The sequence below is a fragment of the Anopheles moucheti genome, chromosome 3 (assembly GCF_943734755.1).
Source record: "Anopheles moucheti chromosome 3, idAnoMoucSN_F20_07, whole genome shotgun sequence".
Classification (NCBI taxonomy): Eukaryota; Metazoa; Arthropoda; class Insecta; order Diptera; family Culicidae; genus Anopheles; species Anopheles moucheti.
This window is the reverse complement of record NC_069141.1, coordinates 9,222,780-9,249,274: the sequence shown is the minus strand read 5'-3', so window position 1 is coordinate 9,249,274 and position 26,495 is coordinate 9,222,780. Positions and strand designations below refer to the sequence as shown.

At 44.7% G+C, this 26,495-nt stretch overlaps 3 protein-coding genes across 3 annotated transcripts; 2 read left to right on the top strand and 1 right to left on the bottom strand.

Moving 5' to 3' along the window:
- Positions 1–443: 443 nt before the first annotated feature.
- LOC128301188 (lamin Dm0-like) lies at positions 444–2,813 on the top strand. Its single transcript, XM_053037542.1, has 2 exons — positions 444–749; positions 842–2,813. The coding sequence occupies exon 2, from the start codon at positions 881–883 to the stop codon at positions 2,582–2,584; it is 1,704 nt and encodes a 567-aa protein (XP_052893502.1). The 5' UTR covers positions 444–749; positions 842–880; the 3' UTR covers positions 2,585–2,813.
- On the bottom strand, positions 1,717–11,654 carry LOC128301187 (peroxisomal acyl-coenzyme A oxidase 3). Its single transcript, XM_053037541.1, has 6 exons — positions 11,188–11,654; positions 6,600–6,804; positions 5,607–6,530; positions 5,043–5,536; positions 4,820–4,990; positions 1,717–4,738 (listed from the first exon to the last, which is right to left on the bottom strand). Exons 2-6 carry the CDS (start codon positions 6,732–6,734, stop codon positions 4,366–4,368), a joined length of 2,097 nt encoding a protein of 698 aa, XP_052893501.1. The 5' UTR covers positions 6,735–6,804; positions 11,188–11,654; the 3' UTR covers positions 1,717–4,365.
- Positions 11,655–12,573: 919 nt separating this feature from the next.
- On the top strand, positions 12,574–12,999 carry LOC128305998 (uncharacterized). The gene is made up of 2 exons (XM_053043661.1): positions 12,574–12,600; positions 12,667–12,999. The coding sequence occupies exons 1-2, from the start codon at positions 12,574–12,576 to the stop codon at positions 12,997–12,999; spliced, it is 360 nt and encodes a 119-aa protein (XP_052899621.1).
- The last annotated feature ends 13,496 nt before the right edge of the window (positions 13,000–26,495 follow it).

The window sequence follows — 26,495 nt, the reverse complement described above, 5'->3', positions numbered from 1 at the left end:
TTTCTAAATCAATTTCTAAATGAAGAAAACAAGATATTTATCTAAATAAGTTTGATAATAATAATTACAACTACATTTCCGCAGTAATCAGAATATATGCAGATAGTCCACAGTTTTGAAAATTGGACATCTAAGCACGTTTATAGCACAAAATTTAGGCTGAATTCCGGACGATTCTAGTTTAAAAATTGGATCCTGGATCCAATTGGAACAAGGATCTAATTCCAGTATCCGATCCGGATCACAATGCCCAACACTATTTCGAACCAGAACTAAACTAATTAGAGCACAACGTCCGCACAGTGGTCGTCGCTTACGAAGCTGTCCTTAAAATATCCTTTTTGAAACGAAAAGAGCACAATCACTGTTGAGATGTTGGAATTGATATTCAATGCGTTTAAATAAATTACATCACTACGAAAATTGCTTCAAAACTTGAAAAGAAACGCTTTAGATCAATCTTCTATTCCGTTGACGATCACTGGCGCACTGAAAATGTCCTGGATAGCACCGAATTCCGCCATTGCACTAAATCTGCTGTAAAGCAAATAAGCCCGCCATGGTGAACCGTTGTGAAAAAGACACAGACACTGGTGTGCATTGTTCGCATAAATTCCGTTCTCGCCGAGGTGCGTCCTGTGCCATTTAGTTGCGTCCTGTGCCTGCCACATCCTTCAAAGTCACAGCCACAAGAGTGTTTGAACGAAAAACAATTCTTCGAAAGTATTTAAAACCTCATCCACAGCTGAGTAAGTAAAATATTCACTTTATTCCGTAAAACTTTCCGTTCTGACGTTGGCCCGATTAATGAGGGATTAATCGCATTGTACGCCTTTGGCAGGAAGAGAATTCATTGTTGCGTCCAACAGTCAGCAGAAAAATGTCTCAGAAGACGAAGAAGCCATCCGTAAAACCGTCCTCCACGACGGCCAACACGCCCAGCGGTGCCCAGTCCGTGTCCTCATCCGCATCGACCGTGTCAAGCGCATCGGAATCGATGGAAACGGCTCTCAGCCCGACGCGCCACAGTCGACTGCATGAAAAAAACAGTCTCATGAATCTGAACGATCGGTTGGCCTGCTACATCGATCGGGTACGTTTTCTGGAGCAGGAAAACTCCCGCCTATCGCTTGAACTGTCCACGATGCAGGATACGGCGGCCCGGGAAGTGTCCGGGTTGAAGGCCATATATGAACACGAGCTGGCGGACGCACGCAAACTGCTAGACGAAACGGCACGCGAGAAGGCGAAGATGGAAATAGAGTCAAAGCGCACCTTGGAGGAAAATGACCTACTGCGAACCAAGCTGAACCGGCGCACGAAGGAGGTCAGCGAGCTGGAAAGGGAGGCGCGTACGAATGAGGCCCGGTGCATCGAGTTGACCGCCAACTTCAACAGTGTCTGCTCCGAGCGGAAGAAGCTGCAGGATGAGCTCCGGGAAGCGGACAAAGAAACGGACAAGCTGCGCCGTTCGTTCGAAGCGGTACGGAAAGATTTCGAGCACGAAACGCTGATACGGGTCGATTTGGAAAACAATATCCAAAGCTTGCGCGAGGAGCTCACCTTCAAGGAGCAGGTACACAGCCAGGAACTTAGCGAAAGTAAACTACGCCGCCAGAGTGAGATCAGTGAAATCGATGGCTTTCTCATGGAGCAGTACGAGACGAAGCTGCAGCAGACGCTTCAGGAGTTGCGCGATCAGTACGAGCAACAGCTGCGCCTGAATCGGGACGAAATGGGCAACCTGTTCGAGGGGCGCATCCAAGCGCTAGAGGAGCGGTTGGTAAGCGAACGTGCGCGGTATGACGAGGAAAAAGCCAAATTCCAAAAGCAGCATGATCAGATGCGCACCGAGATGGACGTTCAGTTGAAAGATTATCAGGATCTGATGGATATCAAGATTTCGCTCGACATGGAAATAGCGGCGTACGATAAGCTACTGTCGACGGAAGAGACGCGTCTCAACATTACGCCGAACGTGACCAGCTCCAGTTCGGCTGCCGGTGCCGCTGCGTTCACCTCCAGCTCACGGCTGTTCCGTACGCCCTCGCTTAAACGCAAGCGCAACAATCTGGACGAATCGTTGGACTATTCGGTGGTGGCATCGGCCAAGGGTGACATCGAGGTGACGGAGTGTGATCCCGACGGTCGGTTCGTGCGCATCGCAAACAAATCGAAACAGGAGTACAAGCTGGACGGCTGGCAGCTGATTCGTCGGCCGACGGATGCGACCGAGGTATGCTATCGGTTCCCGAAGTCGGCCAAAATCGAGGGCAACGGTATAGTGACGGTGTGGGCAAACGTGGCGAACCGGAAACCGGATCCACCGACCGATCTGGTAATGAAGAACGCCTTGTGGACGGTAACGGATACGATGGCGACCGTGCTGCAGAACGAAGAGGGCGATGAGATGGCGATTGTCGAACGGCACCGCATGATGAAGCCACCGAAGGACAAATACTTCCACGAGGAGAGTGGCGGCCGGTTAGCGGTGTATTCAACATCCGGCGTGAACAGGTCACCGTCAGCATCGTCGATCGGACGAGTTCCAAACAAAAACGATGAACAGTGTGCCGTCATGTGAAGCGTTTAGGTTCCTTATTTTTTTTAGCGTTTTTTCCTAATATCATTGTAGTGTTTTGTTTATAAACATTTTCAAGTATCATATCCGTACGCGCAACGCCACCATTCGTTAGGTCATTTTGAACGTAAAAATGTAAAACCCCTCCCCGGAGACACACGGACATTTATGGCATTTTTTGGTTACGATAAATGATATACCTAAATACGATCAATAAATGCATGCAATTCTGATCAATGATTCGCTTTTATAAACAATTTTTGTTGAACGAAAATTTCTCAAAGGACAATCTCTCTTAACAACAATGCTCAAGGATGCGTTCAAGAAACGCGCGCTATATGCATGTATTCATGTTTGTTTCCATCTAGGTTTGGGGTTGGTGTATATAAGAATGTGTATATATTTCGCATGTAGATAAACATTTCCTACGCAACGTGGCACCTTTCTGCTACAGCGACCTAACCTATCCTGGCTTTAACCTTACCGGGCCCCATCAAAAACACATATATGACACTCTGTTTTCATACATCGACGGTAAATGGGGGCACATACAGCGGGGAGAGGTTTCGTTTGATTATATCCAGGAGAAACATCACATACACACTATTCCTATCGCGGATCTCTCCATTACGTACACCGAAGAGGTGGGGTTCAATTATATAAAATACCACGCTACAACAGATCGTTCGAAACGACAGCGGGAGTAGGTAAGAACAAAACAGGCGGCGCAGTAGGGCAGGATGCCTAAGAACAGTTCAAAATTCTCACCAACATTGTGTGCCACCCCTCACAGGTTAACGTGAACCGTTGGGCCACTAAACGGGACTTACAACGATCGTAAATACACATTCACTATAAAAATCATGTATTTTGTTTCAATAGACAATTGTGTTACACATTCTCTAGCTAGGCTGATTTTGACTATTCGCGAGATGTAGATATAGGAATATAGATAAGACACATTTTCTTTTTCACGAATTGATTTGTCCTGCTGGTGAGGCTCTGGGGGACCTCCATTTTTTTCGGGGTTAAAATTAACGATCAAGAGATTACATCAAACACAGGACTACAAACAAGAACAAGAGGAGTACAGAAATTTAAAACAGGTTTCCAGAATTATCGGTTTGACCGCGACTTTCTAACAGTAAGAGAGAGAGAAACACTTTAATGAGTACTAGTGGGGCGGGGGAACGTTCACTAACAACTAGAATACGCAATCGGTCAACCGTCGATCGAAGTACCAACATTAATTACGAACGAAACGAACATAGTTACGTGCTTCTCTAACAAACATCTTATACGCCATACGCACAATAATACTGCACGCGAGTGCGAACCTTTTGTGTGATGCTGATCCTCACCATGCAGCATAAAAACACGATTAACAGGCAACATCTACGTACGGGAATTTACACACTTTTTGTTATATACCCTCGGGTCGCGCGTTCACACGATATATATGACGGTGGTTCGCCTGCATTTGAGGAACGCCACGTCAGGATTGCACTTATACTGTGGGTGGTGTGTGTGTGTTTTCTTTTTCCATTATACAATACGATGATAATGGCTCGTCCTCATCGAGCGATATTTAAAAAAAAACACGGCTAAAACATATACTCTAAAACATACACACAAAAAAACCCGTAAATTATGTTGCTTTCCGAAGCGGCATCGATGATCATCGATCAGCCTCTAAAACCCTGTCTGATACCTGTTCCGTTTTCCACACACGTATCTATCCCTTTTGCGAGATTTTTTGTGTGTTTTTTTGTTGCACAAACGCTCTACAGTTTACTCTTCAGCTTGGACGGTATCACGTCCTTCCACCAGGAGGCTCGTTCCAGCGCACCCGGATTGGTCATAAATACCGACTGAATGTTCTCGTACAATCGTCCATCGGATTTGGCGATTACTGAGTTTAGCACCCAGTCTGGTGGAGCCAGTGCATCGGCAATGACTACGGCGGAATCCTTCAGGGCGCCACACATTCGCAGCAGCGTACCGCGTACCTCGTCCGCAAACTGTGAACCCTTGGCGAAGGAACCAGCGTAGAAGGTAGTCATGTGTCGATCAAGACACCACATACCGTAGATCAAATACACCTGGAAGAGTACCGGGCGCAGTTGCTCCTTCACGTCACCACGAGCACATCTGGATCTACAAACAGGAATGGCATAATTATTACATTTGTAACAACACTTCAGTGCTTTCACAACAAAACAGAAACATTTCTCTCACCTAAAACTCTCCAGTGCGTAATACTCCGCGTACGCGCGGCTTAAATCCCGCGCCCGATAGACTTGACAGTTGTTACGTGCCGTAAACGTATCCAACCCAACCTTGCTGGCTTCCTCCATTTTTGCAACACTTTCCTTAAGCAGCCAACACATGAGCCATTCGTAACACTGACTGACGACTGCATAAAGGCAACAAAGATTAGAAAATGTATCCCACAAAACACAGCGCGAAATAAAACTTACAGTCTGAGCTTTCGATGTGAATTCCCTTACGCAGCAAAGTCTCAAAATCACTGTTCAATATTGCGTTCCTTCGTGTGATAAAGCTGGCCGTTCCAACCGGACTCTCTACCTGCGCATTCTTCCACTGCCGGATAAGCCAATTGGAAGCCTGCTGGCCCAACACATTATTGTCTCCCTCGTAAGTACAGCTAGGATCGTGATTGTTGCGCAGCTCGCCCAAATTGGCCGCCCGCAGATAACCGTGACCGCCGCAAGCTTCGCGCGATTCTTGAATCGCATCACGTGCCGTCCACGTCACGAGTGGTTTCGACGATGATACCAGCGCGTGTATCTCCGAAACGATCTGGGTCAGCAGCTCGAATCCGTTCGATTCGGCTTGAGATTTCTGTACCGTCTCCAGATAGATCTCAGTCATGGCAAACACCGACACCTTAAGTACGCAGGCCGCAGCCAGGTAGGGAAATATGCGCCATTGCTGCAACAATAAACGTGTTACAAAAAGGTTAGTTCTCAACTGACCTTCCACACGACTTCCCCCAACTTACATGCAACTGATACTCGATGATCGATTGCTCCGGTCCATTCCGGTCCGTTCCGAACTGTTTCCTCAGCGCGGCATACCTCACCGCAATGACGGCCGCATGGGACAGCGTGTTGGACGATTCCTGCATGATACCCAACCGTCCGGCGGAGAAAGATTCGAGCACCGCGCCCAGAATTTTGCCCGGTTCGCTGAACGTGCTCTCGTACACACCCTCCGGTGTCACATCGCCGGTGCGGTTCAGCAAATTCTCTCGCGGTATACGATAGTTGTTGAACATCACGAATCCATTGTCGATCCCATTCAGGCCGATCTTTTCGCCAATATCGCCCACCGTCACGCCCGGGTAGGGCAGTAACGTTTTCGGATCGCGTATCGGTACGAGAAAGCCTTGCAGGCCATGATTTTCCCCATCGGCGGTGTAGAGAATAGCGAACAGTAGCGCTATTGAGGCAGTTTTGCCCAGATTGCCGATCCAGCATTTAGCCGCCTCAAAGTCGGGCGTGTGTATAATGAACTCTTGTGTGGTTGGATCGTACGTTGCGGTTGTGCGACATCGTTTCGTGTTGCTACCGTGCGATACCTCCGTGATCGCTAAGCACGTGATGATCTCCCGGTTCCACGCCTTATTGTACACGTCCTGGTGACGCTCGGTACCCATCGCAAGCAACGAGTTCGTGAACAGCCCAACGCCGAGTGCAATTTTGACGGACAAGCTTGGACATACCGCGTGGAGCGCTTCATTAATGCTCATCAAATAACGCACACGATATTTGTACGGCTTTGAATAGATCTCTGGTGGTGCGAGCTCCAGGTCGGCGATTCGATTCACCTGCCTTGCTGCGCGTTCTTTTTGCTGATCGACGGACAATGTCGCCGTAACTGGTGAGAACAACGGTTCCGATTCCAATCGCCTCCATATGTCATACTACAAAAGAAGGAGAAAGAGATTAGTGGTGAATTTGAGAAGCATCGATCGCGATCATTTCTAACTTACTTTTATTTTCACCAGCTCTTTATCCTCTAGCACTAGCCGAAATTCTTTCCAGTTGAACTGAGCCTTCGAACGATATGCACACAGTGGTCCTCGTGGTACATCCGGTATCACTGAACATTCCTCTTGTACTGGCATTGTGTGTCTGTGTGTATGTTAGAATTTAAGATGTCTTAAGCAGAAGACAATGTTATGCACACGTGAGATTCTGCAAAAATAAAGAAGAAAAAAGAAATACGACATTATTAACTATTTGCATACCCAATGGCAAAGATTTAAATGTACTTGAGCACGTAAAACACGCAACGGAACAGAGAAAAAGAAACCATGAACACATCAGTAATGAACTATCCCAAGCACGCTGTTTGGTGTATGTCATGTTTTGGATGGCCGTACGAAAGAATCACTCAACAACCGGGCACACACTCGAGACAATTCGTCATCAAATGTTGTTTTGAGACTGTACGAGGCATTGGACATGTTTTAAATAGAAGAGAGAAAAACACCTGTTGAAGATGTGTTTTTAGCATCGCGACGTACGTCCCACACACGGGTCAAAATGCATAAAAACTCAACAGAAGCGTCGTGTTCCCGTAGAACATATATAGACGATTTTTAACTTCCTCTTCTTGGCGTAACGATCTACTAGGTCATTGCCAGCTAGGGGTGGCTTACAAGACTTTTTAAAATAAATCAGATAGTTAGTCTTTGCGCCATGATAGTGGTATGTTGGTAACTCCACCGGGACCTCCCGTCATATTGAGGACTTTTCTTCCACAGGTCACCAATCTGTTTTCAGGAAACACGGTCACGAGAAAAACTACTGTAACGCTCACCTGGCTGATAGGGCATAATTCAAGCAGGTACTTTGTTTTCGTCGCATTGATCCTCAATCTAATCCTTAAGTCTTCACGTTTCTGAAGCTGATGCTAAGATGGTAAAGGGACTGTATGTTTTGGCTGATGATTTAATGCCCTACATCGTTTCACACATCCCACGCCAATTGGTCGCTTTTTTAGCACATTAGCAACTATTACTACCGTAGCACACCGTCCGTTTGGTGCAATCCTCCAATGGTTTAACAGAATAACAGCAAAAGCGAATGAAAAGTGTGTTGCAATTAGCCGCTAAATGTGTTGTGTCGAGAGCGAAGTCTTCGCCTACCGAAAGACAGCCGAGATGGACACGTGCCACAAAACTTTGGATACCTGGGCAAAGAAGATATCTTATCTCGCTTATGTTCGCCAAACGTTGTGCATTGCGCTGCATCTGCACATACCAACGCTCGATCATAAAACAAACCGTGAATCACGGTGCAAATTGATTGCACAATTGTAGCCTCAAGCTTAATGCGTGTGATTAAACTGCTTATCTGCTTACTGGAGGAATGATAAGACCGCAACAAGAGAGACACGATAAGACTTCATACTAGGTGTTAATTGGATTGATTATAGACATATTTCATAAGAAGTCTTTGGTGACGTATCGTTACTTAGACGAGATTATCTAAGGCGCGTGCACGGCAGCAAATCAGTCTGTCAGAATCAGAGTTTAAATAATAATAAGTCAAAGAATACACCGAAAGGTATCACACGACGAACTTGCGACGTTAGTCACACCTTTTTCTTATCTCGTCTTATCAACTGTTTGGGTGAATATAAGACTAAGTGAAATAAAGAGGACCAGATAATGTGGGCATAAATGCGAAATTTTAGTAGCTCAAGTCATACTTATAATTCGTAAGTTGACAAATTTACAACGTTGTAACCGATTTAATGTTTAAAAAGCAACATAATATTTACGTTATAGATATATTGAGTTATTTGAGTTGCCGTCTCAAAATTTACCTCGGTTACGTAGTCGGACTATTAATGTTAAAGCTCATTTGGCCAAGTATAAGTGGCGCATCGATGTTATCGCAAGGCACTTCAGCCATAGGTCGAAGCTCTCCAAGGCTCTGAAATGCTTGCTCAACGATTAAAAATGCTTCCACACTTCCAGGAAGTGTGAAACTACAATGCTTCTTATTTTCCTTAAATATGGTCACTCTATAACTTCTTTCTGTATTCTGAGAGCCCATCATCGATTTGAAGGTAATTTTTAACGAAAAAAATTCCCAAGCCGTGTCTCACTGGATGGGACAAGTCAATGTGTCACAGTGTAATAGACTCTAGCGTGTAATAGATACTGGGTGCGATTGAAAAGTGTGTGCACACCATAGCCAAAGGTACAACGCGGGAACACATACTGTACTCAAGATAACCTACGGCCACCAAGCGAAACGAGTTGCAATAAGGGTAGTCAAAAGGTAGCCCCTATTGCCGCGTGGTATCTAATAGATGCCACCGTTGGTTTCATTTTTCACCCGCCTAACACACGGTACGAGCTTGTTTGATGGACATTTGGCCAGTATAGCGTATGTATTACATGCAGCTGAGGTGACTCTGCCACGGCAGTGAAACATGGAACTTGAAACCACTGAAAACATGGCCAGTTCGTATGAGCATGTCACTCTCGATTACCTTCTGTCGTTTGAAAATTATACTCTATTATTTCGAATTCTTTGTTTAATAAACCTGTTCCCTTGCATAAACTCTTTATTGGGCGCCCCCACAAACTGACGGGAGAATGTTCTCACTTAAACAGTGATTATATATATCAAGGTCCGTTAAATAAGTCAGGACGGTTGAAGCACGTTATCATTATTAATGCAAATAGTTCCAGCGAACACGGCGGCAGTACGATTAGAGGCAATTTGATGGAAATTAAATCGCTTTAGACAAACTGGACAAACAGCAAAAATTCTTGCATAGTTCCCTGCTTAGTCTAGCTTATAATAATCTGAACAGGGGGAAAAATTTTGATTAGTTCTATATATAAAAGCTATTCGAGTCATGTCGAGTCATTACTGCTCTACTTTCAGTTTTGTCGACCAGCAGACATTTAGATAAGCATTTAATGCACCAATAATTCACATTTTCTGTTCTGCGGCTTACCGATCGCGTGATGGAGATAGGGGTGGTAGATAAAAATAGCCATAGGGCCCTTGATTTAGCCAACCTTAAAGCTAGCGCCAGCTACATACCATTTACATTGACCGATTAAATTCCAACAAATTGAACCCAATCAATTGGACACAATCTTGCATACCCCACCGTTGCTATGGGGACACAAAAATCACCGGAAAGATAGATCATCCGATCGTGTGTTTTGTTTTGTGAACGCTTGAAAAGTATGAATCATTTTCCAATGCAACGGGCAACAATAAAAACACATCTCATTAGTCGGTTAGGGCAGGTGTTGACACGTGCAATGTTTAGTACGCTACATTTTAATCAACTGAACAATCAACAGCCTTTAAAAACGACAACCACGCCACACGAATATGCGGGTTCCGGTGGTATGAGTTTCATAGTTGTCGCGTTCCCTTTTCACAACGATTTGTTCAAAATGCGTGTTTTATGGTAAATTTTCGTGTGGACATTATTTCCATCTCCGTAGTACCCTTCCCACAGTTCGTGGCCGGCGTTCAAATTTCAACCCGACAATGTAATTCTTGAATGAAAAATCTAAATAAAATTGGATAGTTTGGGGGGAGAAGATTGCAGAGCGCGTTCGTGTTCGCCGATCCAACATAGGAAAGGGTGGTTGTTTGCACACCAAACCACTTGTAGCGCCATCGCGGCCAGCGCGTTCACGTGTTTGGTGCGCACATTTTTGCGTGCGTGCGTGTGTGCGTGTATGCCTCTTCTGTGACCTTTTTTATCGGATCGGATGATTTTCACGTACATGGTAGCGGTCCGCTTTCGGTACGGAATAGAGAGAAATGCGGTGCCCGGCGGGACGCTCGTGTTGATGTGCAGAATGTGTAATCAGTCACATATTACGCCCGGACTGTCAATATAGCTTTCTCTTGCTTTTTCCAGCCCGGATAGGAAAACTGCTTCACGTGCTTCACGTTCGATCATAACATTTCTTTACGATTAGCTCTCCGTAGCATATTTCACAATGTTGCCGCTGTACGGTCGTTTATATTTTCTTAGCTTTTCACCGGTGTTTGGTTTTATTCTTCGCATTTAGCATAAATCTGCAACATGATCTGCATACCTGAAACCCCATTGATGAGAGTATTCTTTCCACGATCTTAAGGTTTCAATATGTTTCTATGTTGCTGTTGTCGTTTGGGGCTTAAATTTGATCCGTCTCTCTGTTCTGGTTTTCTGTTCGCTCTATATCTCAACCAGCACGACACACGTGAGTCATCTGACGAGAAACGATATACACACATCAGGAAAAAAAACAAAACCCGGCAACATAGCAACATCACGGCCTACTGCGAGTATGGGTGCGATTTTGTTTTATCGTTTCTCTACTGGGTAGCTATGCTGACTGGTAGACCATAAATTTGGTGTGAGAATAGTAGACAGTGCCAAAATCAGTCTTCCCCCACTCAAAAACATGCAGCGCAACATGTGGCGGGTGGGTGTTTGTACCGGACGTAGAAGAACAAGAAGGTGAACCTGGGAAAAGTTTTCTTCGCTGCGAATGCTGCCTTTTTTCAAGCACACATGTGACCGGGGGTTTTACTCACCACCGCTCTGTTTCCGGTTTGCGGAAGGAAGAATTTTCTTTCCGCTCTTAGTTGCCCGTTAAACCCGCGTTGTACACTTCCTGTTGCTTCTATTTACGGGGCGTTTTGGGGAAGATTATGAAGCTACGTGCTCGTGCTGGACGGAAAACAACTGATGGGAGTTTGTGGGGTGCAATAACAGGCAGCACACACTTTACGTTTTCCACACGTTCGATTTTTCCTTGCCTATTACAACGGATTCAACACACTGGGTGCACTGGGTTTAAGCAAACAAACTCACACGCGAAGCACACTTGCAATGATTTCAAACAGGCACAGAGGTTTGCACAGTCGGCGGAACAAAGTTTGCAAGCGTGTTTATTATTATCGGGTCGTTTGGATAATGAACCGAAAACGTACCAGTATGGGAAAGGGATGGGTGCGAGCACAACTTCAATTTTCCATTGACCGAAGCCCACCGAGCGGCAAACAGCGGCAACCTTCCGAACACTGACAGCCCTTTTGACAGGTGCCATTCCACGGCCATATGTTGACAGACAGCTAATCCCATAGTTCGTTGCACTATGAACGAATGGATTTCACTTGCTCTTTATTTTATGCATAAAGTTGGTTTTAAATTTCAAATCAAATCAAATCAATTATCTACACTTCAACCGAGTGGCGAGTTGTTTCTTTCAAATAAATGGTGCACAATTTAGAACACAAAACAACAATACTATCGAGGAAAAAAATTATGATTTTGTTCAAGAAAATTGTGACATAACGACAGGCATAACACTTAAAACACAACTAATAAACTCATTCACCTGAAACTGTTGCAAAAACATTAATTTTTCAGAAGAATAGCGTAAATTTAATAAACTTGGAAATGCACGAAATTGCAGCCTTAAGATTAGACAACAATTTGTTTATTTGCAATCCTCCAGGATTTTATTAATACACAATTGCGCTTTCCGAACACACAAAATTCTTTTTGATGAATATCACTCAAATTGGTTTATACTATTTTTCTGCTGCGTGAATAAATCAAGTTGAACGTGGTACTAAACTAAAAACAAGGTTAAATAATTTTATTTACCCATTTTCCCCTTGAATATTGCAATCACAAAAATGTGGTTGAATGAGCGATCAATGAGTTTGAAGCGTTTTTCTACCCCTTAAATCATACTCCGCCCACTTTCTAACAACCCCCTCCACGATTTTCATTGCTGCAAAACCCAAAAATAACATATCGCTTGAGGTGGGGAGCGGCGGGGAGCCGACAGCCCTTTGGAGTCACGCACACTATTGCAAATTCCACATTCCATGCCCTAAACGCGACAATGCGACAGTCGCATTTCCGCGCTTTGAAGCGTCGGTCTGATTTCGAGTTTCAATCTGGCAACGATGAGCGAAAGCCAACCGGACGATATTGTAAGTACTCGTTGATCTGCTTTGCTCACCACGGTTGGAATTATGAGGCTGGGTGTTTGTATTTAGGAGTCGCGATATCTTCACGTGCTGGATGAAGCGGAGCGCCTGCACGCACACATCGGGTGGATGTACTCATACTACCAACACTGGGGATCCTTTGATACTTTGGCGCTGTACTTACGGCAACAATCATGGGAGTTTATGCGGATCAACATCCAGTACGTTACGGACACCTGGACAAATTTAACCGCGCTGATCAACTCCAATGATCCACCGGAGCTGGAGGCGCTAATGAACAGCCTGGAACAGCTTCGACCCATGTGGGAAAGGGCCAAAACATTCCTGGAGAATGTCATACAAAGATCGGAACGTTTGTACACATCGGGATTAGTGGTTTGAATGGTCAATAAAAGGCATTCTTAAATTTTGTTTAAATTGTTTGATGTCCATGCATTGAATGTTGTTGATATAACGCAAACCCATGCTACCAGGGAGGGGGGAATCATTTGCTCGGGGGCCGGTGTAAACAGACGCCATTTCCCCGACACACTAGATTGCATTGATAGATTGCGGTCTACCATTCACAGTCGTTTCCCATTTCCACTGTGTGCACAGCAACAGAGATGTGTCGCGGTTTTCCAAACGCTTTACTTTTTCTTCCTCTTTTGATCTCCGTCTGTCTGTCGTCTCTACACAACAAATGACAGTCTTTTCTCCTCTCTCTTTCATATGTGTTTCGCCCTCTCCGGGAAAATCGTTCACGCTCTGCTCTCAATGCTTTCTCACTCTCTTCCTTTGGTCGCTCCGCATATTTTCCTTTTGATCGCGCGATCCGAAGTACGAGTGACTTGAGCTAACCTACAGGTGGCTTACATCATCAATATAAAAATAAATGTTCTATTGCAAATTTGTATTTTGTTGTTGTTCCAGATCGGTTCATATTTGGCGGGAGATTTTGTCGCCAGCAAATGCTAACTCTTCAGATACTTAAAACCAAGAATAAAAACAATTGATCGCAGCCCAAGCTACTATTTAATAAATACACCATTCCAATAGTACATGGCATAACAAAATTTGGGATTATTACATAGGCTCTATCGACTCTAAACTCACCTTCACTAAACATTGTATTATTCTAAAAAAAATCTGAAAGCAACAGTACTCTTCTCTTCAAAATGCTCGAATGTGGTAGGTTCCGTTCTTCTGACAGCGCTGGCTGTGGCATTTTCTCAACCACATGAAAATGTTCTATAAAACTTCCTATATGACACATTCAATCTATTTAGCCGAAACTACTGCCATTATCATTGCAGCGGATACATATTCAAATTCCGCTGAACCAAACGTGATCTTCACCGTGACTGTAACGGAAGCGGGCAATAAATCTGCTTTTATCTACCTCTTCAGCATTTTTAGTAAATTTCGAACAAAAATTTTTTTCTCCTTCTAGTTATGTTAAGCACTTTAGCACAGCATGGGGTTTTCGTAAGTCTTATAGCTATGTTACACGGAGTATGGGTCAATACTGTCAAAAAAGCGCAGTCCGTAAAAATGTACAAAACTCATTAAAATATATATCTGAATTCAAATTGCTAACAACTTTCCAGAACATCACACATAAAACATAAATCACGACAGGGACGGAAGCTAACCAACACCACCAGTGCACGAGCACTGTATACGAATGAAGTAGAGAGGGTTGTAACCGCTAAACAGGTCAAGGATAAAGCGCCGGTAAAACTGTTGCCTCTTAGTATACGTGTGTTAAGTTTAGTGAAGTTTCGTTCCATCTTTGTCTACAATGCTGATGCGTAACCGGCCCTTCACTGTCTCTGGCTGCTTTGTGCAGAAAACGCAACAACAACGAACCAATAAACGCGATAAGCTATTCCGTGTGTTAGTGGAGATCCAAAAATTGCAACAAGGGACCCTGCGAAGGAATTCTTACATTCCCCGCTCCTACCACAGTCCCCTCTTCACCTTTTTAAGGGGAGGGTCCCTTAAATATCCCCACCGTACCGTGTCTCAATATCGTTGTACCGTACAGATTGCCCTGTGCGTGTGTCAGTTTACTAGTAAGTATCGTCCGATTCAAGCCGATCGTATTGAACCGATCGTCGGGCACATTATTTGCATAACGTACGACGAAGCAGCAACATGTTGCACATTACCGAACGCGATGTGGTAAGCCGTTTGCCGTTTTTAAAGGTAGCCATTTGTTTGATTGAATGTGGTACTAATTGTTGTTTGTGAAATTACAGGATATTTGCATGCTCGCCATCATCGATGATATGGATCTCGGCTTGATCGCTGTACGAGAAGCGGCAGCTTCTGGAATGTTTTCCCTGGACACGTGGTACGAGTTGAAAAAACTTATCGATCGCATCGATAAAGCGTTAGTGATGTTGGGACCGAATGTAAACAAGTACTTTGGGTTGCTGGAACAGTTTCGCATCCGGTGGATAAACATTATGGATATCATGAAAGGAGAGCATTCCAGCAACGATGCTGACGATGGAGGAATGTGAAGTATTGTGAAGTGACACCACCGTGAAGTTCGGAGAGCATTCGTGACGTTCGTTCCTGTGAAGATCTCAAGCTCCAATTGCCACCAGATCGGAAACAACCGATGAGAATGATCGCGGATTACGCGCATTTGAGTCTAACGCTTACAATAATTAACGTTTAACTTCGGCAGCGATGGGAAGGAAAGCCATGTCTAGCCCAAAGAAAGTTTTTATCATACATGTAAGGATTGTTTTAGCAATGTAAAGTTATGCATCAGCCATATAAAAAATCGCCACTTTGTTGGAATATTTACTCAAACACATTGCGCAATGTTTTTATTCTAGTGTTATTTTTTTGTAGCTGAACGTTCGACAAAAAGAAAAAACCGTATTTTTTGGTATGTGGCTCAGCGGTTTATTGTTGTGATCGAGAGCAGACACTCTTTTTCGTTTCCGTTTCGCGTCCAGCTATTGTCGGGTGTATTGCAAATATGATTCATCATTTCAGCGTGGAACGAACTTTAACGTCTCGACCAGCAGACGATCGTGTTGCGATACACAGAACGTCCGATTCTTTGCATGTGGCGCCGGTGGGGTGTGTGCTGCTACCGGTCGCTTCCGTTTTGCCCGGCGGTGCTCGGTGGTGCTACTGGTGGTTGGTGTAGCAAGACAAACCGTGTCAACGTAGAGAAATCTGATTCCTCTCAGATTGAGGAAACATTCGATTTTTTTTTACTTCCGCGGAGCGTCTCAGCCAGACAGTGAGCTTTTTTTTTATTTTAAACTTTTCGAGCTACATTCTTCGTCAGGCTGTATCGTTCGAACGCGGGTTGGGGAGACAGTGACATTTGCTCTACGCGTGATTCATTCATGGTAAAAGATTTTTCCCTAATTCACCGATTTTTTTTTTAGAAAAGAACACACAATTCAAAGATTCACAATCACAGGGACGACTTCTTTCTCTGCACTTAATTTATTCAGCGAATTAGGCGACTTTTTGAAAAGATTCATTAAAATCAAATTAAACCAACATTATATATTAGAAAGGAAGGTATTTTCGACCCATTTTTTAACTTTTTGTTTAGATTTCGTGCTAAAAGCTAACTCATTGTCAAATTTACAAAAGTCGCGTATCTCCGCATACGCGTATACGAGGAACCGCGTATCTCGGAGACTTCCTGTATTCAATCCTTTAATAAGACATATAAACGATGCTTTAGAGAAGATACGAGGATATTCGAGATAAGCGGATTTCCGCGTATCTTCGAAAAAATACAATTGAATTGTAATGCTTTCTGGAACCACGTGGTGCTCGGTGACCCCTTATTGTCGGGGCCCCAAGCGAACGCTTCGTCCGCATATAGAAAGATCTGAATCTGTTCGTATGTATGGAAGAACAATGGAGGAACCGCTGCTATGAAGATCTCTTCGAGCTGTACGATTAACTCACTGTCGTGCAGCGGATTAGACTCATCACATTCCGGTGGCCTGAACACGTCATGAGAATGACACCGGGCAACCCGGATTGTAATGTCCGTTTAGGTCATTCACATAGACAGAGAAGGCGCGTGCTTTGTGGACGCGTCCAGGGCAGGACCAACTTGTACGAAATGTTGTCTGACATCGTGGATTTTCTGTGGGCCTAAGTGTACGCGAATCCTATGATATGAGCTACCAGATAGAGTAACCAAAGTAACGATAAGTGTATTCATTTTGATTGTGTAATTATATTTACGCGAGCTCAAAGTGGCAGGGGTTGAGACGACACACGTTTTTTGTGCAAAATCGATGCATCTGGTGAAATCAAGCCTGTTTTAATGTGCGCTGGGTCCCTTGTCACCGTTCAATCCGTGACTGATGTGCGTTGAAGGTGAACGTTATTGGTCGATCATTCTGCCTGCAGCCGGCACATGCGCACCTTCGAAAGGGAAAGGTATTTTTATTTGATGTGGCGTTTAACGGGGAAGTGTTGCTACGAACATGCGCATTTGCAAGCAAGCAGCATCGGTAGGTGGTGCTTTCAAGCGTTTCGTTTTATAGCGTTGAAGGCATAAAAAAGGGCACGAAGAGGTTAATTGATTTGCATTGACATAATGTTGGAAATTAATTTGTTTGCTAATTCGGTCCCTTTGGCCCCACAAGTCGGCGTGCGAGCTTAATCACTAATGGACAGCAGGGGTTAGCAAAGATTCGAAGTTGGTGTATAGATGTCTGTTCCTCGAGGTATATTACTGGATAATTTCTAGGTCCTATTGAAGTCTATTCCAGGGCAGCAAAACTACGGTTTATAGTTGATATAAGTTTGCTAGCCACATAGGTTGTTTTGTGTCTGACCATAGACATAGAGTAAATATGTTTTGTAGCCACGTGTACATTGAATTGACTCTAAAACCGGGGCGAGCCTATCACACCTTTCAGTGTTTTGTTCACTTCACAAATGTTTCTGAACCTGCCAATAGGTACCTCTTTGTTTGTGATAGATCATTTCCGTATGACAAACTAAGTATTCTATTTGTGAACCGGCCAATGTCCTAGATGCTGTTCTGGTGGGTTTGATGGAGATGAACTGACCACCTACCAAATTTTTACTCTTCGACAATCCTTCAGACTTCGGACAACGACATCAGTAGCAAAGGCCGGAGACGCATTGCACAGGGGAATTGAGTATACTCCGGGCTTCACCATATACTACGATCGAGATGGATAAGCCAAAAGTCTTAGACCATCAGAGCAAATGATTTAAATGCTCTGAACGTGTTTGAACGATGCATCCTCTGGACCATCTTTGACGTTGTTTTGGAGCATAGAGTGTGGAGGAGAAGGATGAACCAAGAGCTTGCTCAGCTGTACGGCGATCCGGATAATCTGACACCTGAAGCATACAAAAACGGTTTCCACCATTCCGTTATTTACTCACTCGTTATGTAAGCTGTAGATACACCTTGCTCGTATATGAACGAAGGAACGAGTGAAACGGCCAACGATCAACTGATCACGATTGGTTGAAATTGTTATGCACGCCGAGAAGTGCGCTGTATAACGAATGAAAAGAAACGAGAATCAAGCGTAAAATGGCGTCCACTACAATGTTACATTGACGACCACACACAGCTGGGGGAGAACTCCATGTGGGGTTTAATGCTTCAGTGAATACCCCACTTGAAACGCGTTCGCCAAACATACCATTAATTATCGTTGCGTGAGCTCAGTTTAGCAAACAACGCTTCATAAGGGGAGAGAGGGCGTTTAAAAACGCGCATTCGAAGCCCTCAACAGAGCAACGATATGCTTCCGTGGCCTTAAAATGTTTGCGTTAAGTTACCCCATTTGATAAAAAGCTATCTAGTTCAATTGCATAGCTGGAACCGTGCTATTACACAAAATGGTTGTTATTCACAAGCATTATCTTTCCACTTTGCATCTTCGCGAATAGAAGGCCTTTTTTCCTGGACGATTCTCCAGCTCGTTTCATCTGTTTGATGAGTTTGTTTATGGAGAAGGATAATCTAATCCAGCTGAACTATTTGGTAGACCAGACATATTCGATCTTAAATTAAAGAGGCATCCAGTGGTGAGTTTAGGTCATTGGAGGCCTTGATATTTGGGCGCAGTGGGGTTACTATAGAAAGCTATACGTCAACTGTCCAGAAACGTTTTTCGTGATCCTGTACAGTGAGTGTGTTTTGTCAGGTTGTACATCGCTTCTAAGTGTTATTAGGAATGTAGGTGGTCCGCAGAAAACGTTATCCTTAATCATCCCAAAATAAGTCTAATATCAGAGCGTTGCGTTCAGCTTTTTCTAGGATATTCTAGGATATAGGTTATATTTATCGAGAATATTCTGCCTAAACTTATAGGGTCTTGGATTTTGAATCACTTAGGTCTTGATCTTCATCGTGAGATTCTGTTGGCAATTTTACGAACATGTTTGTTGTTGGGTAACCAGAGCAGGACTACTGTTTGACAATGATCTTTCGCTAGATCTATTGTAGATCGGCATTAAAAAGCAGTTGCTATTTTGTAGTATCTGATATAAACCGACTGATGACGGAAAATTTTGACTGTACATGTGGTTGGATACACTCGATCCAACCACATTGCGCAAAACGACAGAAAGTTGCCGAACCCTGCTCTGTGCACCGCAGCGAATCATTTTTTACGGGCTCACTAGCCGGATTGTTATGCTTTTAGGGTGAGTATGGAAGGAAGTAAGAAGGGGTCGTTCGGTTTCCCGCGAGCGGGCTCATTCTCTTAATGTTAATTCTCTCGCGACAGCGGTGATGGAAACGCTCTCGCACAATGGGATTGCGCCTCTATCACAGCTGTTCTCGAATGTGAACAGAAACGCACCATACAACAGTTTTATGTTATATGTTGCTCATTTTATAGTGCATGGATTAAAATTTTATGTTCTTCAACATACGAACATAATTAAAAAAGATTACCCCATGCACACACGCACACTTTTCATTGCACTTTTGCACTGCTCTTCTAACCCAAGGGAACAAAAAGAAAGTTTTGGACTCTGTTTGCAAGCGCGTTTCGACCACCCAAAAATGGTTGTAAAGTAGCTTTGGATCAAAAATTCACGCAGTTTTGGAGCTCTCGACAAAACTCCACCCAAATGGTCGAAACACACTTTTTCTACCCATTCATTTCCACCGTAATGCTGCCTGTCTTTTAGTCCGATCCTGTTACCTTTAAGTTTTAAGGCATATGCATAGTACGTATTGACCGTTAAATTTGTTCGTCACAACTTATGAGAACAAATCTGTTATCACTACACTGGAAGGTACATTTGATTGGTTTGACTTTAATTGTACCTACATAAGGACCATGCCGTCCGGCGACACCAACGTGGAGTCCCACCAGAGCAAACTGTCAGAGATATCAATGGTGCTATTGCAAAATCTATTCTCATTAGGGACTAAAACCTGAAGGCGTATGACTTGTACGGCCAGACCGGTAGGAATATATATCCGCATCCCGTTCCCTATTTTATCTCTTGTCTCCCAATCCCAACCGGATAAACCTCCCGGACGCAGGACTGACTATCCAGCTATGGGTTAATGAAATCACAGAAAGCCAGAAACGCCCAGATCTCTTGAGGTTATTCAAAATCAATCTCTCAAAAAGTTTAGTTAAAGAAGGCAAATCCTGTGGAGCCAAAGCATTATAACATGGGATCTCACACACTAATTCATGGCCACAAAACGTTCAGCTGGACGATTCGCTTTGGTGTGACGAAGAACAAAGACCTGTGCGAGGAGGACATATTCATTAAACGGTGGAAAAGTGTGATATGTGAGAAAAACCACTCAACTCGAGAATGCTTCGGAGGGAAATTTCCATTCCTTGTGGGAGCGAGCAGGACGGACATACCGGTTAGAGCGAATAGATACCGGTTGGTCGAATTGTTGCGAGGTAAAAATTGCTGCTTGGGCTATGCCATTCACGACCTGCGCTGATGACGCCAGACTGTATTCGGTCTCTGCCTGTTTGGCCGTGTAGTACCATTACGGAAAGCGTATGCGTGCGGCCGAATTTGATTCACGCTAAGGCAAAAGTGTAAAAATTCACGCACGATTAACGTGCGTATCTGTGTGTTTGTGTGTGTGTGTGTGTGGAGAGGAAAAGCAAAACTCTATTGTCGTTTCCTTGGTGACACCGTAAACTGGTGAGGCATTACACGATTCGTGCTTATATTTCCCAATGTGCATTGGTGGTGTCTGTACGCATATAATCACTGTAGTTTAGCCTGTTTTTTGTTGTCATGTTGTTGTTGTTGAAACACGGCTCGCGAATGTTTCTGTCCCCGTACAAAACGTTGCCAAATTACGCTACCCACGGCAGAAGGACTCAAGAGACGCAGAAGTGCAAGGAAGGGGGAATATGGTAGCGCGTCCGTGACCGTGAGGTACATGCAAACTTTGGCACTGTAAAATCATGCCCAGCGCGACCCCAACATCGACAGGGACAAGCGCGTGTGGTGGCGTTCTATTTTTAGGGTCAAATTTTTAATGTTTCGCGCAAAAAAAAGAACACAATATCCAATACACACAGCCGTGTACCTAGACGTCGCAGCAAAAACAAAATCATTGCTCGCCCGCAGTTATGTTGCGCGTGCCCTGTGTGCAAGAGTGTGCGTGACTGCGTGCGGTAAGGTGTGTGTGTGCGCTCATGATGGGCCGGTTAAAAGGGCCGCAAACCGTACTCTTTGTGTTTCAAACCCTGCGAACCGATGCGCGTACCGCGCGGTTGCTGATGGTGTGCGTGTCATTTTATCGTGGATTTTCGCGTTTCCCAAGTGACATGACAGTGGTCAGAGACGGCATCCATTCGCTGTTAGCAGATGAACGAATTACGAGAAGCAACCTGAACAACCGTTGACTTGCTACGCATCGAAAGAAGTTTCCTTAATAGTCGGTGTTTTAGGGTGAGTTTCTTTGGAAACTGAGTTGGGCTTGAGGTTGTACGAAAAGGGTTGCGGGTTCGGGTAGGGTTTAATCTGCAATACGCTGGTGCTCGGTGTTGGTGCCGTTCCGGAAACAGAAACATTGTTTACAAACAAAACAACGAAAATATTACTTACACTGGTGGTTGTTGAGTCAATGTACCTCATTGAGCAATGCCTCAGAAGAAAAACAACCCCCAATGCGTCCTACAAAGAGAGGAAAAGCTTCCACGCAACAACCACGGCAGTTGCTCAGGTGAGTGTGAATACATTTTACATAATGAATTTTATTAGTCCTTCGTCTACGCACACCACATACAAGAGATGCAGTGTAATTTTAAAACATTCCCGAATGCTGCTACCGTTGCCGTCTCCACCGTCATCAGTTGAACCCCTGCACGTATGAGGTATAAACGGTTTGGTGCGCTTCAACCTCTGCGTGCGTATGCGTGCGTTCTTCTCGTTTTGTCCATTTCATGACTCACGGTAATCGGTGGGGGTTTTATTTTCCTTGAAGGCAAACAAAACATTCATTGATAACGCGAAGTTGCCATATCACACGCCATTATTCAATGAGAATTACAACTGTAACTATTATCCTTCGTGAGATGCATCAAGCCGAGAGGGAAGTGTTTGTTGTGCATCTCCTATGGCGGGGGGATGTTCTGTGGTAGAATGTCCTTCAGCAATTTCCAACTCAATTGCTTGTACTTCGACAACAACTTTGTATCGTTCACTTCTCCTGTGAAAAGGCTATCCGTGTGTAGTGAGGCTGGCGGTATCTTTATTATGAAACCTAAGAAAGTGACGTAGAAGAGTGTCAAGAGTGTTATTGCTTTCTATTCTTTTGCTCTGCCGCTTGAATCTTCTTTAGGACAGACGAATGTTTAATTAAGCAAACAAATACAAGCTGCTGAAGATGAGCTCTTGTCTGCAGCAGCTTTGCCACGGCTTTTCGCTACTTTCGCCTTTTGTGTACAGTCTGCTTCGATTCGCGCAGTCAACGAAGTAAATGCATTGCTTGGATTGATTTTAGTGGTTCGCTTTCGCCCGCTGTTTTTTTAGGGAAAGATGGGCGAACGAATCGAAATGCTTGGCCGTACGGCGAAGGGACACGAAATGGTGCAGCGTGTGTTCAAATCCGCTCACCAAGCGCGTTCCACCAGCATCGTCGGTTTGTCGTCGCCCGGTGGAATTGGGCATTGTGTTGGGTGTGTGTGCGCGCAGGTGTGGTGTGGAGTATGTGTAGCCCAAGTAGGAAAAAGCAGTAAAAATAAATCATTCATTTTCCACACACACACACACTCACTCACTCGGGTTGTTCGCCACCCGTTCCGCTAAAAAGCAACCCCGTGTCTTTTTGTTGTTGTTGTTTGCTTTAAAACGCAATCGAACGGACCGCGAGACATCTTTGGCTACCTTTTTCGCTGTTGCTATCTCTGTCCCTCTCTCCCTTTCAATCTTTTTCTGGCTTCTTCGCTGTAGCTTTTCATGCCTTGCTGCGATTAAACGTTCTCGCACTCATTTCATCTCCACTTCGGGATACCTCGCTTCCTCCTTCCTCCCCCTTTTAACCCCTTCCCCTCCGGCTCCTCGTCCACCATCGGGCTGTTGTCATCCCTTTTGCCACCCTTTTGCTCGACCGTGTCTTGGCAATGGCCAATTTTTTCGTGTGCGTTTCATGCTTCGTCTTACCCCACACCCCGCTCCGTGGGCCATTCTTTACACTCGCCTTCTTGCTTCTTCTACAACAACTACCAGCCTGCTCTGCCCGACGAGTTGCCATCGTTGGGCTTCCGCTGGTAAAAGCGTTATCCACACGGCGACCAGAATCGGCACGGCAAAAGGCGCCCGCACTATTTCTGCCCTTGTCCCCCGATTTCGTCGACCCTCAGTCCTACCCACCCCACCGGGGTGGTTCGTTCGTTTTGTTGTTTTAGCGCGTCGCAGAACAACTTTACCGTGTGTGCGCAACATCTCTACCGCGGCCAGCACCGTCACCCATCGTTCCTTCACGCTCTTCGTTGCCGTGTCGGAACCAACCCCTTTGCGCTGGTACACGGGGAGGGTTTTGATGGTGATTTTTTTTTAATCGGTTTGTGTCCGGAAATTTTTATTTTTTGGTTTGAGGCTTTCCTTCGCCCAGCCACATGCAAAAGACAATCGTGCTCTGGGGTGGCTGGTGGTGGTGGTAGAGTAGCGAAAAAAGAGTTCAAGAGACTTGGTACTCCATTAACTAGCTGAGCGATATTTTTTTGGTTGGAATAGGGCACAAAGTGATGCTTTTTTATGCAAAATCGTTGCAATTACAATCGTTTGAGGTGTAATTCTGGAAGAAATTGATCAAATAGATGTATTTTCGTTCGAGTACCATGGAGTTTTCAATCTGTTTATACTTAGTAGATTTTTTACGTTTCGAATGTCTGTAATTTCTTGGAATAGTACTTTAATAATTATTGAACTTCAGGTTATATATGACTTAGAATGTGTAGAAAAAGAATTCACCAAGCTATCATGATCACTTATTGTATTAGACTGGCTGTTATCACTGCATCTTATATGTATGCCTTTATAAAACGCTTTTCTGCAAGGCCCTTCATGCATCTAATATCATTCGTAGTTGGCAGCAACTTGGGCAATCACAGATCGCTCTATTTGCATTTTGACGTATGCATCCGGAACAGACAGTGGGCCACCATGGGGGTCCTTAAAGGCAAAGAACCGAACTCTGATAAGATAAAATATGTGCAAATCACCCTATTCCAGCGTTTAATCAATTTTTGACGACTTGCAGTGCAAAACTACCAACGAAACGCACTTATCCACGATTGGCAACGATGTACAGCTTATTGTACTGGTAATATACCCCAAGATTGATGAAAAAGCAAACGTGTCCAAAATGTCCAAGGCGGTGACGGATAGGCTGTAGGGCACAAAGGGAAGTTACTCATCGTTTGCCTTTTCGGATCAATACCCGCAAATCCCGGTGGCACATTCTGGCTTTTGAGTGTGAAGGTACGAACCGGTAAGGTTCGTTAGAGTGTTTGTCCATTCGCACCACTACTTCTAGCTCCGAGCTACCCCTATGTACTACCGAGCGACTTCTTTGCGTGTGACCCGGACCCAAACATTAACCCACAGTTAGTACGCGGATGATGTTTCGTAACGGACCGGGGCCCAACTGAAGAAAAGGCAAAGCAAAGAAAACCGAGGAGGGTGGAGGATATTGTTGTGTGGTCATTATTGTGCCAACTTGCCCCGTTGTTACATGGGCCGCGACCGTGCGGAAGAGTGTACAAGCAAAATGGGGCATGAATGAGTCAACGAGAGATAGAGTACCACCCCCCCAACGTGCCCGTCGGGGGTGGGTTAGGTGTGGTGGCCAACAGAAGAAGGTGTTGGTGTGGTGATCTGGCTTTTGTCTTTTCTACCCGATGGTCGATGGTCGCGAGATAGGCTCACTTTTACCATCACCGGCTACCGCACGGCTCTGACACGTAGTGACTCGTTGTTTAGCCTGAAATATGCTCGATTTGCGCGTGGACGCGTGAACGAATGGAAATGGTTACTCCCACCCTTCCAAGTAACCACTCTGAACGAAACCTTCCCCCGATCGTGATGGATGGTGGAAGGCGTTGGAAAAGTGGAACGAGAAGTCCATCGGAAGATCTCGACAGTTTGGGGCATGCGTTTCAATATTAAGTGAATGAATAAAATGATATCTTCCTGATGGAACACTGTTTTTGACTGATTTTGAAAAATGGCATGTGCAATTGTTGATGCTATTAGAGATAACGACACAATTCTATTGCACCAATATGATTATTTATCTACTTAGGAAGGGCTTTTGATAAAGGTTTTTGCATCAAAGTAATATTTTCATTTCTCTCCCTTTACAAGAGCTCCAAAGGCTGACGTGGACCAAACTCTGCTCCCGGTGGAACTTGTGGAAGGTTTGTCGCGTGTTGGTGGTGTGTTTACGTACATGAGCACCATAGTGAGAGGGAACGGACGGCACCAATAAAAAAAAAACGTACAAAATCCGATGGTTTATGCGAGCATTGGCACGTTGGTCGTCTGTTCGCGCCCCGTTCCCATGCGGGAGGGCAAACCCGTTGTTGTTTGATGTGACGCGTCGACTCGATTCGGACAACCACCAACACACAGAAGCATTGAAGCGGTGTGTGGTTGGGTCGTTCGATCGTTTGGTTCGTCAGTTCGTCACCCTTCCTAGCTCCCGGGGGTGGTCTCCCAGTCCCTCATCCAAAGATGGTTATGATGAGCAACGAACAACAGCACTTTCGGTGGAGCGAACTAAGCAGAAGGAAGAGCCACTATGAAATTTGCATGAAGTGCATAGCTGTGGTGGTGTGAATTGAACGGAACAGCTGCAACGCTCTTGGCACTCTGGGTCTGATGGTCTGAGCATTGTTTATTCGAGCAGGATGGAGCAGAAAGATGTAATTTAAATTTTCTCAATTTCTTAATGAAAAGGTGTAAGAAGAGGTGAGAAAAATCACGTCCCGTGGATATATTCTTCCTTGCTTCATCTTCGTTTTCCAACTGTTTTTCACCTGCATCAAATGTAAGCTGAACGTCTGAACGCCGTTTGCTTCTTGGGAAAACTCTCTCTCTCTTCTGGAGCTAATAGTGCGGTGGAAATGATAGCGGACTCGTCCCGGAATCCGTAGGTGGGCCCCCGACGGAAGGAGATATGTGTTCTTGTTTTGGAAAACTGGTGGCAAATGTCAATCAATCTAGTGCTTTGCGTGCGTTCTTCCCCGCACACACTCCAGACTATGGTGATCCGGAGTAGGAAGAACCTCGACGGTCGTGGGCGTGGAATGATTCATACACAGCGAGTTTTATGTCACGTTTTCGCGCCTTCCCTCCCTTATTTTTCCCTCCCGGGCAGTTTTCCACATTGCCCGGGA

Coding starts and splice junctions, on each gene's coding strand:
- LOC128301188 (XM_053037542.1), top strand. CDS start 881: ATGTCTCAGAAGACGAAGAAGCCATCCGTAAAACCGTCCTCCACGACG.
- LOC128301187 (XM_053037541.1), bottom strand. CDS start 6,734: ATGCCAGTACAAGAGGAATGTTCAGTGATACCGGATGTACCACGAGGA. Junction 6,531..6,599: donor AAGAGCTGGTGAAAATAAAA/GTAAGTTAGAAA, acceptor CTTCTTTTGTAG/TATGACATATGGAGGCGATT. Junction 4,739..4,819: donor TACGCACTGGAGAGTTTTAG/GTGAGAGAAATG, acceptor TCCTGTTTGTAG/ATCCAGATGTGCTCGTGGTG.
- LOC128305998 (XM_053043661.1), top strand. CDS start 12,574: ATGAGCGAAAGCCAACCGGACGATATT. Junction 12,601..12,666: donor AAAGCCAACCGGACGATATT/GTAAGTACTCGT, acceptor GTTTGTATTTAG/GAGTCGCGATATCTTCACGT.